At 48.4% G+C, this 14572-nt stretch overlaps 1 protein-coding gene across 3 annotated transcripts in view; it reads left to right on the top strand.

Moving 5' to 3' along the window:
• The window catches only part of CCDC33 (coiled-coil domain containing 33), a 98962-nt gene that overhangs the window by 50856 nt on the left and 33534 nt on the right, over window positions 1-14572 (top strand). For all 3 annotated transcript variants that reach the window (XM_028133396.2, XM_054715626.1, XM_054715628.1), the window contains one exon: window positions 11490-11684. In XM_028133396.2, the coding sequence (XP_027989197.2) occupies window positions 11490-11684 (195 nt within the window). The remainder of the gene's footprint in view (window positions 1-11489; window positions 11685-14572) is intronic.

The raw sequence follows: 14572 nt of genomic DNA, 5'->3' as shown, positions 1-14572 counted from the left end.
ACATTGGAGGATAGAATAGGACCATTACCCCCTTTCTCCAAACACGTCCTCCCCTTCGGTACAGCTAGTCTGTCATTCACTTCATTGCTAACCAGCACCACAGGGATCCACTGAAGGCCTGTGGGTCCGGGCTGGCATGTGGGCCAATGTCAGGCGGCACGTCTTCACCTTCTCCTGCCCGATTTTGAACGTGGGCAGGGTTCTCTTCCCTGCTGTGTTTCACCTTCTTCATCTCAGCCATGTCTGGGCTTGCGATCATTCTGGACCCTGACTTTATCATGCATCACACTTACGGTCCCACCTCCATCCCCACCGCAACCTTTGTATCATCTGTGGATGTGGTCAGGGCACTTTGAGTACTAAAAAGTGTGCATCCTTCAAACTGGGTTTGAATCCTGGATCTTCCACTTGATCTTAGAGTTTTGCTTTCCTCATCTAAAGAAGGGGGTTTTGACTCCTACCAGCCAGGAATGTAGTAAAAATTGACAGGAGGAGCATGTGTGAGTGCCCAGCACAGTGTCTTACAGATACTTGGTGAGGCGCGTGCTTAACATTCATTGTCCACCCAGGTTGCTGACAAGCGCCTGAACTCAGGGATGAGGGCAGGGATCCTGAGGGAGGGGAACAGTGAGCCCTGCTAACCCTCACTTGTTGCCCACCCCTCTGACAGCCACCCCACCAGATTCACATCCGTAAGGCCATCAGGAAGCCTTGTCAAGTGCTGAAGATAAAGGTCACCAGCACCACATTGGTCTCACAGCAATTTTTCAGGGAATGAAGAAATGGAAAAGAGACAGACAATCATCTCTCCAGAGACCAGACTTGCTGGAGTTCCCAGTGTACCCTGCCCTGAGCTGGGGGCTATGGAGGAGATGAAGAAAGTAAAGACCTGCTTTTTGGCCTTGAGAGCAGTGTGAGCCCTGAGTTCCCACACCAGGGTGAGCAGGGCTGGACCGAGTCATACTGCAGGTTTATCCCAAACGCCTCACCAACCACAGGCCCTGTGATGCTTTAAGAATGTGAGCCTGTGACTCCCAGCCCACTGATGAAGTATATTGAGTCAGGATGCAAGGATGGCTAAGGAAACTAGAGGCCCAGTGCATGAAAATTTGTGCATTTCGGGGGGGGGAGGGGGTGGTCCCTCAGCCTGGCCTGCACCCTCTCACAATCCGGGACCCTTCTGGTAGGGTCCCTAGGCCTGGCCTGAGATCAGGGCCTATCAGGGCTTTCCTTCCCCCGGCTGCAGGCAGCTGGCCCCACCCCCACCGCTGCCACTGCTTGCCATCTGTTCAGCGCTACACCCCCCTCGCCTGCCACCAGTGGCCTCCCTCTGCAGGCTGGGGTGCGATGGCTTGGCTGGCCTGGGCCTCCCTCTGCGGGGCGATCACTGGCCAGCCGCACACCTGCCACAGGGTCGCTGCCGGTGGCCTGGGCCTCCCTCTTTCTTTGCTGGGGGGTGGGGCCAGCCTGGTGAGGGGCCATCTGCCTACCTGATAGCCCCTAACCACTGGCCTGCCTACCTGATCACCCCTAACCACTCTGCCTGCCTGCCTGATCGCCCCTAACTGATTGCTTGGGGCGGGGCCAGCCCAGCGAGGGGCCTTCGTGGTTCTGGTCTCTGGTTGTTCTGGTCGTTACGCTCATGGTGGCTGGCCTTTTATTATATAGGATTAGAGGCACAATGCACTAAATTTGTGCAAGAGTAGGCCTTCCTTCCCTTGGCTGCCGGCACCGGCTTCCTGCCGGCACCCAGACCGGGCTTCCCTCACAGAGAGAGGCCCCACCACCCGCCGCAGCCCACCAGTAAGTGGCCTGTGCCTCCCTCTGCAGGGTGATCATGGGGAATGGCTGGGCCCCAACCAATCACATCGCACCCGCCGTGGCTGGCCTGCTACCAGTGGGTGTCATAGCATGGTCCCGGATGGTTGTTCAGATGGTTGTTCGGCTGTTTGGCCATTCGGTTGATTTGCATATTATGCTTTTATTATATAGGATTATATAGGATTAGAATCCTTGTCAGAATTTTGTTTAAATCGTATCACTGACTCCTCTCCCCTGATCCCACAACTGGCTTTTAGATTAACCCTCTGACATCATTTACTAAAGAATGAATCATGGCTTGGTTGGCTGACAGACTCAGCTGCAAGGCCATGCAGGATGCCATAAATGAGGCTTGCCATATGCAGGGGAGGCAGCAAGCCCTCCTGGAGGGGGGCTGTTGTCTGAGCCCCGCCTTCAGCTGAAGAGATAAGAACCTACAACTTCAGCAACAGGAAATGACAAAGCAGTGACTGATGTGGAGCCGCTGTACAGGGCTCATTATGGCATTTGCCAGCAGGCGAGACACCCTTATCATGGAGAAAATTGCATCAGGCCCCCTGAATTACTAGCGATTGGAAGTAGATTTCTTGGGACGCACTTTGTTAGATACCTAATGAGGGGGAGGTGAGGGGATACAGGCGGGCAGAACCCAAAGCTGGCAGGGTGGGGGAAAATGTCTTTGTTAAACAGAATTTGTCAGTTTCCGCTCCAGGCTCCCGGGGGAGGATCCGGGACCAGCTAATTGAATTAAGAGCAGTGCACTCCAGCGGAAGGCTCTGGGCGGGGTGAGAGGCCCCAGTCCAGTAGGGGGACTTTCAGCAGCAAGGACAGCAGCTGCGACCTGGCTAGTCTGTAATTGCCAGGGCGAGCTGAAACTGTTGCATTTTGCATGTTCAGGGGTCTGGGGGATGGAGTGCATAGGAGAGAAGCAGAATATGTAAGTGGAGGAGGGGAAAACAGGTGACCCAAAAAACCTTGAGCTTGTGATGCTCTTGGCCTGGTCTGTCTCAACAGACCCGCCTGCAGGCATCAGTGAGGGCTGGGAGGCATAGGGAAGGGGTGTCTTCTCCCCACCATGGCACGTGTCATGTGGGGCAGCTGCTGTGGCAGCACAAGGAGTGGTGGGCTGGGCTCCGAGTCTGAGCCAGTGCATGGCGATGCATTGCTTTGAGCTTTCAAAGTAAGTCTCCAGTTACAACCCTAATGAAGCTGGACGTGCTGCAGCCATGGAGCCACAGAGTGAGAGGCCACTTGTCAGCCCCAAGCTGCCTCAATAGGCAGGGTATGACCTGCCAAGTAGAAAAACAAGTAAGCAGGCTTGTGGGGTGGGCCAGCAGCCCCCACTCCAGCCCCCATCTGGAGGAAAGGGGGAGAGCCAAGAAAGGCTGGGACTACATAAGGAAGAATTAGCCCCACGGCTTCACCCTCTCCCCCATTTTAGCCTTGCCCCTTCCCCCATCCTCTACCCTGACCCACCACTTCCAGCAGCCTGGCCCCTCCCTGTAGTCTTAAACAAGCTCCTTTCCCATGAGAAACAAGGAGAGAGGGCACAATCCCCTCCCCAAAATAAGGCAGTGAAAGCTGAGGAGTCTGGCGAGGTAAAGGACCGTTAGGGAGGATTTAGACCCTTCGTGAGGCACTATGGCCTTCCTGGTGCCAGTTACCTCACATGCCAAGAGCAACTGCCTCTGGCCTTGCCTGTGGGGCCTATACTATGTGGAAGTCTAAAGACTTTTCTGCAAAAACCACCCACCCACCTTACCCCCAACCCCCAGGCCACAATAGGTCCTGACAAAGTTGATTGAAAATGTGGGCAGGAGACCTGCAGAGGTGGGTAAGGTGGGGAGGTGCTGGCATGAAACAGCTGTGGGAGCAGATATAGGCCAGGACCAGCCATGGAGAGGGCAGAGCAGTGCAGAACCTCTGAGTCTGACAGGGCCTCTGGGTAGAGCAGCTGAGGGTCAGAAGGGAGTGCAGTGAGCAGTATAGACTAGAATCCATAGATGCTGTGCTTTTCAGAACACACCCACCCACCAGAAACTGATGGGGTAGGCACGGGACTGGACTGGGGTCAGTCTCGTTTTTATTTTATCCTGATAATGAAATTAGATGAATTATCCATGACAAACATCAGAATACACATAAAAGTATCCGGTGAATGCCCAGTTCTGTAAATGTCAGCTTTTGAGTCACTGAGTTGACCCTCTGGTGCTGGGGCCACACAGGGTGGATGTCAGGGAGAAGCTGTGGGGGAGGGGACTTTTTCAGCATGTGTCCCTGCTTTCAGAACTGATGGGGCACCTCTGGAGACCTCTCCCTTGATTTCATTACTTCTACTTCCTCTTCTAACTGGATTAGATGGCAGTCTATGAAATCCAGGGCATCAGAATTGGCTTGCTGCCTGGAAATGAGGAGAAATGTCATTATGGGTCCTGAATCAGCATCTCACCCCAGCCCCAGGGGCCACTTTGTCAATGGGGAGTTAGTCTTTACCCTGGGTAGTTACTCTTTCCTTCATTCTCTCTTGCATCCATCCATCCATCCATCCATCCATCCATCCATCCGTCCGTCCGTCCAATATGCATTCTGTTGTTCTCTGCAGCCATTCTGGTGTTCAGCCGTTCTGAACAGGAGAGAGACATGGTACTTTTTCCTATATAAAACAGACAACTCAAAATGCCAAAACCATCTGACTCAGATGCTGCACTGAGGCCCTGGGCATGTTCAATGAGGAGCCCCTGAGTGAATTTCACCCTCCCTGTACCATAGCTACTGAGAGGAGCAGGTGAGAGAGACAGTCAGGCCTAATGCTCAGGAACAAAACAGTCCCAGAAATCTTGATTTTAACAAGCAGTAAGTGCCATAGTCAGCTCCAGGGTCACCCAAGCTTCATTCTTCCCATCCCAAGAGTCTTTGTTTAGCTGTTTTCTCTTTGGAAGTATTTATCCTTATATCCAGGGATGGAGGTGGAGGGTGGGGGTGAGGGTGAGGGTGGGGCCAAATTGAACAGGATATACCTCTGTACTTGTGTGACTATCCCTTACTCCACCGACACAAGCCTGAAAAGGCTTCATGTTAATGAATTTCTGCACACGCAATTTTATTTTTAAAGGACATAAAGGATCCCAGTGGTGAAGTGAAGGATCCTTGTCCTAATTCATCTGATTCATGAGTGGGCTTTCATATAGAGTACCAAGTTCTCACAGTTCAGGGTCAGACACTCAAACACTTCTAACCCTCAACACATCTGTCCTGGTTGGCACTATGCCCATTCTTCTATTTACTTCTAGAACAACACTCTAGACCAGAGGTCATCAACCGGTGGTCCACAGACCGCTGGTGGTCCATGAGATCTGAAAGGTTGGCAAATGCTGCTATAGACAGTGCCATATTTGTCTGCTTTTGGCCAAGACAGAAGTCCATCAGCTGATGTACGGTGGCAGTGGATCACCTTTGAGGTCCCTACAAACTTGATACTACATAATTCTTTGAACAATGCAGTTATGGATAACTACGGATTTTCAACAGAGCTTCAAAGTAACCTCTCACCAGAGAGAGCATAAGACATGTCCCCGAGTCCAAGGAACTTAAAGTTTTAGCCTATATATTAAAAGAGTAATATGCAAATTGACTGTCACTCCAAGACACAAGATGGCCACCCCCAGTGGTCAAAGATGGCTGCCCCCATGTGGACACAAGATGGCCACCACAAGATGGCTAGCAGGGGAGGGCAGTTGTGGGCAGTTAGGGGTGACCAGGCCTGCAGGGTAGGGCAATTTGGAGAGACCAGGCTTGCAGGGGAGGGCAGTTGTGGGTGATCAGGCCAGCAGGGAGGGCAGTTAGGGGTGACCGGGCCGGCAGGGGAGGGAGTTAGGGGCAATCGGGCCATCTGGGGAGCAGTTAGGCATCGACCAGGATGGCAGGGGAGTGGTTAGGGGGTGATCAGGCTGGCAGGCAGAAGCGGTTAGGGGCAATCAGGCAGAGGAAGGCGAGCGGTTGGGAGCCAGCAGTCCTGGATTGTGAGAGGGATGTCTGATCGCCTGTTTAGGCCTGATCCCAAAGGGTCCCAGATTCGAGAGGGTGCAGGCTGGGCTGAGGGACACTCCCCTCCCCCGTGCACGAGTTTCATGCACCAGGCCTCTAGTTAGAAAAATAAAATGGCAAACAAGCCTGGAGTTAGAGACCAATGTGAGCAGAGAGAGCCAGCAGTTGGGCTGGAAGAACCCAGAAAAGCTTTGTGCAAGTGTGGGCAGAGGCCATTAGGCTTCCTAGAGCGGCTGGTATTTGAGTGGGTCAAATTCTAGACAAGCAGAGATGAGAGTGAAAATCATACCAAGAGAGGAGGAGGAGAATAGGAAACAAGACATTAAAGGAGAGAGAGAGAGAGAGAGAGAGAGAGAGAGAGAGAGAGAGAGAGAGACTGTTTAAGGGGTGATAAGAGGGAAGAATGACAGAGATGGAATGGAAAATAAGTCTGCACAGCAAAGGGTGTCACAGGAGTGTGGAGATTTTATTTTTTTATTTTTTTAAATTTCTTTATTAATTAAGGTATTACATATGTGTCCTCATCCCTCCATTAACCCCCACCCCCCACACTCATGCTCTCACCCCCCTGGTGTTCGTGTCCATTGGTTAGGCTTATATTCATGCATACAAGTCCTTTGGTTGATCTCTCCTCCTTTCCCCCACCCTCCACTACCTTCCCTCTGAGGTCTGGCAGTCTGATCGATGCTTCTCTGCCTCTGGATCTGTCCCTGTTCATCAGTTTATGTTGTTCATTATATTCCATAAATGAGTGAGATCATGTGGTATTTGTCTTTCTCTGCCTGGCTTATTTCACTTACCATAATGCTCTCCAGTTCCATCCATGCTGTTGCAAATGGTAAGAACTCCTTCTTTTTTACTGCAGCATAGTATTCCATTGTGTAGATGTACCAGTTTTTTAATCCCCTCATCTGCTGATGGGCATTTAGGCTGTTTCCAAATCTTAGCTATGGTGAATTGTGCTGCTATGAACATAGGGGTGCATATATCTTTTCTGATTCGTGTTTCTAGTTTCTTGGGATATATTCCTAGAAGTGGGATCACTGGGTCAAATGGGAGTTCCATTTTTAGTTTTTTTGAGGAAACTCCATACTGTTCTCCACAGTGGCTGTACCAGTCTGCATTCCCACCAGCAGTGCACGAGGGTTCCTTTTTCTCCGCATCCTCGCCAACACTTGTCGTTTATTGATTTGTTGATGATAGCCATTCTGACAGGTGTGAGATGGTATCTCATTGTTGTTTTGATTTGCATCTCTCGGCTAATTAGTGACTTTGATCATGTTTTCATATGTCTCTTAGCCTTCCTTCTGTCCTCCTTTGAAAAGTGTCTATTTAGGTCCGTTGCCCATTATTTTATTGGATTGTTTATCTTTCTTTTGTTAAGTTGTCTGAGTTCCCTGTAAATGTTGGGGATTAAACCCTTATCGGTGATGACATTGGCAAATATGTTCTCCCATGCAGTGGGCTTTCTTATTGTTTTGTTGATGGTTTCTTTTGCTGTTCAAAAGCTTTTTATTTTGATGTAGTCCCATTTGTTTATTTTCTCTTTAGTTTCCATTGCCCTAGGAGCAGTATCAGTGAAGAAGTTCCTTCGGCATAAGTCTGAGGTTTCTCTGTCTGTGGATTTCTCTAGTATTTTTATGGTTTGCCATCTTATGTTTAAGTCCTTTATCCATTTTGAGTTTATTTTTGTGTATGGTGTAAGTTGGTGGTCTAGTTTCATTTTTTTGCATATATCTGTCCAATTTTCCCAACACCATTTGTTGAAGAGACTATCTTGACTCCATTTTATGTTCATGCCTCCTTTGTTACATATTAATTGAGCATAGTGGTTTGGGTCGATTTCTGGGTTTTCTATTCCATTGGTCTATATGTCTGTTCTTGTGCCAGTACCATGCTGTTTTAAGAACAGTGGCTTTGTAATACAGCTTGATATCTGGTATTGAGACCCCACCTACTTTGTTTTTCTTTCTCAGGATTGCTGCAGCTATTTGGGGTCTTTTTTTATTCCAGATGATTTTTTGGAAAGTTCGTTGTAGGTCTGTGAAATATGCCATTGGTATTTTAATGGGGATTGCATTGAATCTATAGATTGCTTTGGGTAGTATGGACATTTTGATGATATTGATTCTACAATCCATGAACACGGTATGTTCTTCCATCTATTTATGTCTTCCTCTATCTCTTTTTTCAGTGTCCTGTAGTTTTTCGCATATAGGTCTTTTACCTCCTTAGTTAAGTTTATTCCTAGGTATCTTAATTTTTTTGGTCAATGATAAATGGGATTGCTTTTTCAGTCTCTCTTTCTGTAAGTTCATTATTGGTGTAAAGAAATGCCATAGATTTCTTGGCATTAATTTTGTATCCTGCTACATTGCCGAATTCATTTATTAAGTCTAGTAATTTTTTGATGGAGTCTTTAGGGTTTTCTATGTACAGTATCATGTCATCTGCCAATAAGGACAGTTTTACTTCTTCTTTTCCAATTTGGATGCCTTTTATTTCTTCTTCTTGTCTAATCACAATGGCTAGTACTCCCAGTACTATGTTGAACAGGAGTGGTGAGAGTGGACATCCCTGTCTTGTTCCTGTTCTTAGGGGAAATGGTTTTAGTTTTTGTCCATTGAGTATGATGTTGGCTGTGGGTTTTTCACATATGGCTTTTATTATGTTGAGGTATGATCCTTCTATTCCCACCTTGTTGAGTGTTTTGATCAAGAAGGGGTGTTGGATTTTGTCAAATGCTTTTTCTGCATCAATTGATATTACTATGTGATTTTTATCTCTCAATTTGTTTATGTGATGCATCACGTTTATTGATTTGCGGATATTGTACCATCCTTGCATCCCTGGGATAAACCCTACTTGGTCATGGTGTATGATCTTTCTGATGTATTGCTGGATCTGATTTGCTAGAATTTTGTTGAGGATTTTGACATCTATGTTCATGAGGGATATTGGCCTGTGATTCTCTTTCATTGTGTTGTCTTTATCTGGTTTTGGTATTAGGGTGATGCTGGCTTCATAGAAGGAGCTTGGAAGTGTTCCTTCCTCTTGAATTTTTTAGAATAGTCTGAGGAGGATAGGATTTAGTTCTTCATTGAATGTTTGGTAAAACTCCCCTGTGAAGCCATCTGGCCCCGGGCTTTTGTTTGCTGTGAGCTTTTTGATGACTGCTTCAATTTCTTCCATAGTTATTAGCCTATTGAGATTTTTAGAATCTTCCTGATTGAGTTTTGGAAGGTTGTATTTTTCTAGGAATATGTCCATTTCCTCTAGGTTGTCTAGTTTGTTGGAGTAGAGTTGTTCATAGTATTTTTTAACAATCCTTTGTATTTCTGTGGGGTCTGTTGTTATTTCACCTCTCTCATTTCTGATTTTGTTTATTTGAGTCCTCTGTCTTTGCTTCTTGGTGAGCCTGGCTAGAGGTTCATCAATCTTGTTTATCCTTTCAAAGAACCAGCTCTTGGTTTCATTGATCTTTCATATTGTTTTTTTGGTCTCTATGTCATTTATTTCTGCTCTGATCTTTATTATCTCCTTCCTTCTGCTCACTCTGGGTTTTTCTTGTTGCTCTCTTTCTAATTCTGAGAGTTGTAGAGTTAGATGATTTACTACCATTTTTTTCTTGTTTTTTGAGGTAGGCTTGTAGAGCTATAAACTTCCCTCTCAGGACTGTTTTCATTGTGTCCCATAGATTTTGGATTGTTGTGTTTTTGTTGTCATTAGTTTCCAGAATGCTTTTAATTTCTTCTTTGATCTCTTTGGTAACCCAGTCATTATTTAATAGCATGCTATTCAGCTTCCAAGTATTTGAGATTTTTGGATTGTTTTTATTGTAGTTTATTTCTAATTTTATGGCATTGTGGTCTGAGAAGATGCTTGGTATGATTTCAATCTTCTTGAATTTGGGGAGACTTCGCTTGTGACCCAATATGTGGTCTATTTTTGAAAATGTCCCATGTGCACTTGAGAAGAATGTATATTCCGTGGCTTTGGGGTGAAATGTTCTGAAGATGTCAGTTAAGTCCATCTGATCTAGTGAGTCATTTAGGATTGCTGTGTCTTTGCTGATTTTTTGTCTAGAGGATTTATCCAGTGATGTCAGTGGTGCTCAGTGTTGCCTCTTGCCAGGAGAATTTGGGTCCGGGTCACCATGGGGGACTGGATTGCACAATAGCTCTGTGGTGTGCCTGCGCTGCAGAAAACTGACTTCCTTGTGCGCTTGCCCTGAATCCAAGTCAGGTGGCACTGCTGCCCTGCGTGGGCTTCGGGTTTGGTCGCCCGATTGCGTTGCAGGGAGCAGATTCTAGTCTCTCAAATTCCAGTAGCAGCGCTGCTCAGATTCCCCGGAGGGGGAGGGGCGGGTCTATCCGTTACTTTGGCGCTATCCGCGAGCCTGCGGGGAGGGGGACGGGCTCTTTGACTCACAGAAATCTGCTGCCAGGAAGTCTGGACTCTTGCTGTCTGTTGGTCTGAAGCTGTGGTTGCAATTCTCTGTCCCCAGTGGCTGCAGGGTCCTGGTTTGCGTCTGAGACGCGATCCTAGTCTCAGGCAGCTCTGTTTCCCAAGATGGCATGGTCTCTGTGCTGCACCGGCTGCCCAGGAGTGTCCGCTTTGTGCGCGGGGCTCCGCCGTCTAAGACTGCCTGGTTTGGCAGCCCCTTGGAGGACCTGCAGAACCTAACTGACCCTAGCTCATACACACACACACACCACACACGTCTACACGCTCCTCTATGGGTTCCTCACTCTCTCACACTCTCTCCCTCCCTAACTTCCTGCCAGCCGCCATCTTCGAGCTCGAGTGTGAAGATTTTAGAAGCTGTTGTTACAACACTGAGTATGGAAGTCACAGATGGCATCATTTATTCTTTCAAAAGTGTTTCTTGAGCATCTAAATGAGGCAGACGAGGGATAAACAAGGTCCCTGCTTACATATAACTTACATTCTAGCATGGAGATTGGAGAAGATAGAATTCTAGCACGGAGATTGAAGGGCCCACCCCAGCACAGGCCCCTCCCTGGATGCCAGAGCACTCCGGCTGCCTTCTACTCTCCTTCCTCTCACCTCTGCCCCTCGGGAAAGCAGTCCTCTCACCTGACCTTTCAGTTTAGGCATTAGTTGGGTTGCAAATAAAGATTCAAACCTTGTCTTTGAATAAAGACAAGGCAGTAAACAACTAAGCACATTTTTTGAAATTTAATTTTCTGGTAAAGTACTATGAACACAGTAAAATGGTATAATGTGAAGAGAGAGTATTTTGGAGGAGGAGTTACTTTTAATAGGATGGGCCTCCACCTCAAAGAGCAGAACTCTCTAAGAAAATCACATTTGGGCTGAGACCTGAGTGAAGAGAAGGGAACAGCCATGTAAAGACCCATGAGGTTTTCCAAGTAGAGAAAACAGCAGATACCAAGGCCTAGAGGCAGAAAGAGCTTGGCTTGTTAGAGAAACATCAAGGACAGTGTGATTAGGGCCCAATGAGCAAGGGGGCAGGAGGTAGACAGGGGCCGCCAGATAAGCAGGGCCTCCTGAGCCATGAGGAGGAGAGGCTTGGGGTGTGGAAAGTGCATTTATGGTAGGGAGGCACAGAGGAATTTCTTTGCACTTTCTCTTCCCAGAGGCCAGAAAACTTCTTAACACCAAACAACAGCAAGGTTCTGCCCACGCTGGACCCTCAGATCTTAGATGAGAAGCTGGGTTCCATCCATGAGTCCTGGTCCAAGGCCTCAGTGAGCTCCACAATGAGCTCCAGCACATCCACCTTCCAGGAAGCAGAGGAAGAGCCTCAGATGCCCCAAATGTCCCATGAAATGGTGAGTGTCTCCCCACGCCCCCAGGCCTGGGGGGCTGGAGCCATGATAGGGGGGATTTGGAAGAGGCTTGACTGCCCTTGTGGGCCTGGTTCACTCCTCAGGTGACAAGTAGACCTCCCCTTGGGAGCACTCTGTAAGTGAGTTACCCCAAATCTAAACTGTGGAAGGTGTGCATTCTTCATTTTACAGAGTTTCTTTATCTTTTGAATCAAATACCCATATGATTTCTTTTAAAACAAACCTTGCAACACTGTATGAGCTGGTTCCATTTACTCAACTAGCCATCAACTCAGAGCATCCTCAGGAGCATGTCACTGGGTAATGGGAAGCCCTGAGAGATTCGTTTTAGCTTCTAAAATAATGACAGAGGAGATGGGATGGAACATAAGTCTACAGAGCAAAGGGTGTCACAGGAGTGTGGAGATTTTAGAAGCTGTTGTTACTACACTGAGTATGGAAGTCATAGATGGCATCGTTTATTCTTTTAAAAGTGTTCATTGAGCATCTAAATGAGGCGGACATGAGGGATAAACAAGGTCCCTGCTTACATATAACTTACATTCTAGTGTGGAGACAGTAAACAACTAAATGCATTTTTTGAAATTTAATTTTCTGGTAAAGTACTATGAGCACAGTAAAATGGTATAATGTGAAGAGAGTATATTGGAGGAGCCTCAAAGAAAGGAAGACACCATCTTTGATCGTGAGAGCTGGCATGGCTTCCTGTTGCCAGTTGGCCAGATGCTGGGAAAGGGTTGGTAAAGGTGGCCAAGCTGGTGTCTTAATTTGTTGAGGGGTCAGTGCTGGGTGCTAGCCCCTTGCTACAGAAAGTTGAAGTTCAGGCTGCCAAAAAGACAGTCCACAGTTCCTAACTGAGGTACCAAGCCAATGACCATGGATGAATTCAAGTGTGGCTTCCTCCCTTCTTCCACAATGGGTCCCATGGTGAACATCGCTCCAGAAGATCCTGAGAAAAGGCCCGAGCCAAGGCCACTGGCCAATAGGGAAGCCCTGGGTTTTCTCCTCTAGGGATCTCCCCTCTCACTAACAGCCTCCACATCTTCCCTGGGCACTCTGCACCTTTCTGAAACATGTCCCATTGAATGAGTAGGGAGGGTTGCTGTCTGCTGGGTGTGTCCAGGGTGCTCCCACATGAAGTGCCCCTGCCCACCCCAGCACAGGCCCCTCCCTGGATGCCAGAGCACTCCGGCTGCCTTCTACTCTCCTTCCTCTCACCTCTGCCCCTCGGGAAAGCAGTCATCTCACATGACCTTTCAGTTTAGGCATTAGTTGGGTTGCAAATAAAGATTCAAACCTTGTCTTTGGAGACTTTAGACCAGCAGTCGCCAACCTTTCGGACCTCATGGACCACCCGTGGACCACGGGTTGGCGACTGCTGCTTTAGACAGTATTAATAAATCAGTGCCTGCAGTTAGTCTTGATTTTCTCTTAAGAATTAAACTATAAGAGATGGGATGAGATTGCATATTGAGAAGTCAAGGTTAGCCACGAGGAAGAACCATTTTTAAGCAAGAGGTTGAGTAACCATTGTGAGTGATGGAGGGCCAAAGGAGAAATAAGTGACCCAAGGGCACCAGAATGGATTCTGTGAGGCTCTGAGTGCGAACAGGGGGCTCAGGTTGCCCCATATCCACAGGCTGTCAGAGATGAGGTGAGCGGGTCTAGATGGAGAACTAAAGCATGTCTTCTCTGAGCACCACCCTAGCACCCCATCAGTGCGTTGGTCTCCCCTTGCCGGGTACCTGGCAGGGCCACAGGCACCGGCTGCGCTCCCTGGCTTGCTGTGGGGGTAGGTCCACTCAGCCATCACCATTCAGCCTTCGAACTGAGAGCATACTGGCTCCAGGACCCAGTCCAGGCCTGGCTCCACACAAATGTAGGTAAATGCTTATTGGGCCATGTGCTGGAACCCCTGGCTAGACAGGAAGTACATCAGAAAGAACCTTAGAGAGCATCTAGGCTGAGCTGGTTTTACGAAGGATGGCAATGAGGATGAGGTGGGACACCCTGCCAAGGCTCCTGACTCTATGTCGCCTTGCATGTAGCCAAGTGAATGCCAGATGGCTGTAGAGGCCCGGATACCCAACCCTGGACCCTTCAAGCCACTTGGCACCACTGGGTGCCTCGGACACATAGTATGCAAGGCAATGGGCCTGCCCCTCTCCCTTGCCCATCCCAGCCTATCCCAGGCCCCATTTGTTCCCTCCTGTTCCTGACTCAGCTCCATTTCATTTACCCCTGCCTCCCCTCTCCCCTCTCCCCTCTCCCTTCTCCCTTCTCCCCTCTCCCTTCTCCCCTCTCCCTTCTCCCTTCTCCCCCTTTCTCCCTTCTCCCTCCTTCTCCTTCTCCTTCTCCTTCTTCCTCTTCTCTCTCTCTCTCTCTCTCTCTCTCTCTCTCTCTCTCTCTCCCCCTTTGTTCTCATTGGGTCCTGAAGACCCAGCCCCCAGCCCCAGCTCTTAATAACTAGCCAGAAGCTGGGAGGACCACGGCAGCACCCAAACACCCACAGGCCGGTCAGCACAGCACAGGCAATAGAACGGGGTGGGTAGCAATGGCGTGCGGGTCTGTGAATAATGGTGTCGTAATGGTCACTGCTTCACAGCAACAAAACAACGTTACTTAACAGTGAATGCGCTCATACAACCAAGAAACATAGTGACAAGCAAGAGAACTGCAATCAGGGAGCAGCGGAGTGCAGCTGCATAGCAATGAACCCAGGCTGCCCAGAGCTTTCACACAGCACTGTGTTACAGGAAGACACAACCATTGGACATAGCAATGAGCAAAGAACATGGCATGTAAGCCATAGACAGAGTCACAGAGCAGTAGAAGACATCTGATTAGCACTCAAACACATCTGGTGGCAA

This window comes from Eptesicus fuscus, chromosome 5, assembly GCF_027574615.1.
Source record: "Eptesicus fuscus isolate TK198812 chromosome 5, DD_ASM_mEF_20220401, whole genome shotgun sequence".
NCBI classification, from domain to species: Eukaryota; Metazoa; Chordata; class Mammalia; order Chiroptera; family Vespertilionidae; genus Eptesicus; species Eptesicus fuscus.
Note: the sequence above shows the minus strand (reverse complement) of the source record. Positions and strands in the feature narration are given on the sequence as shown.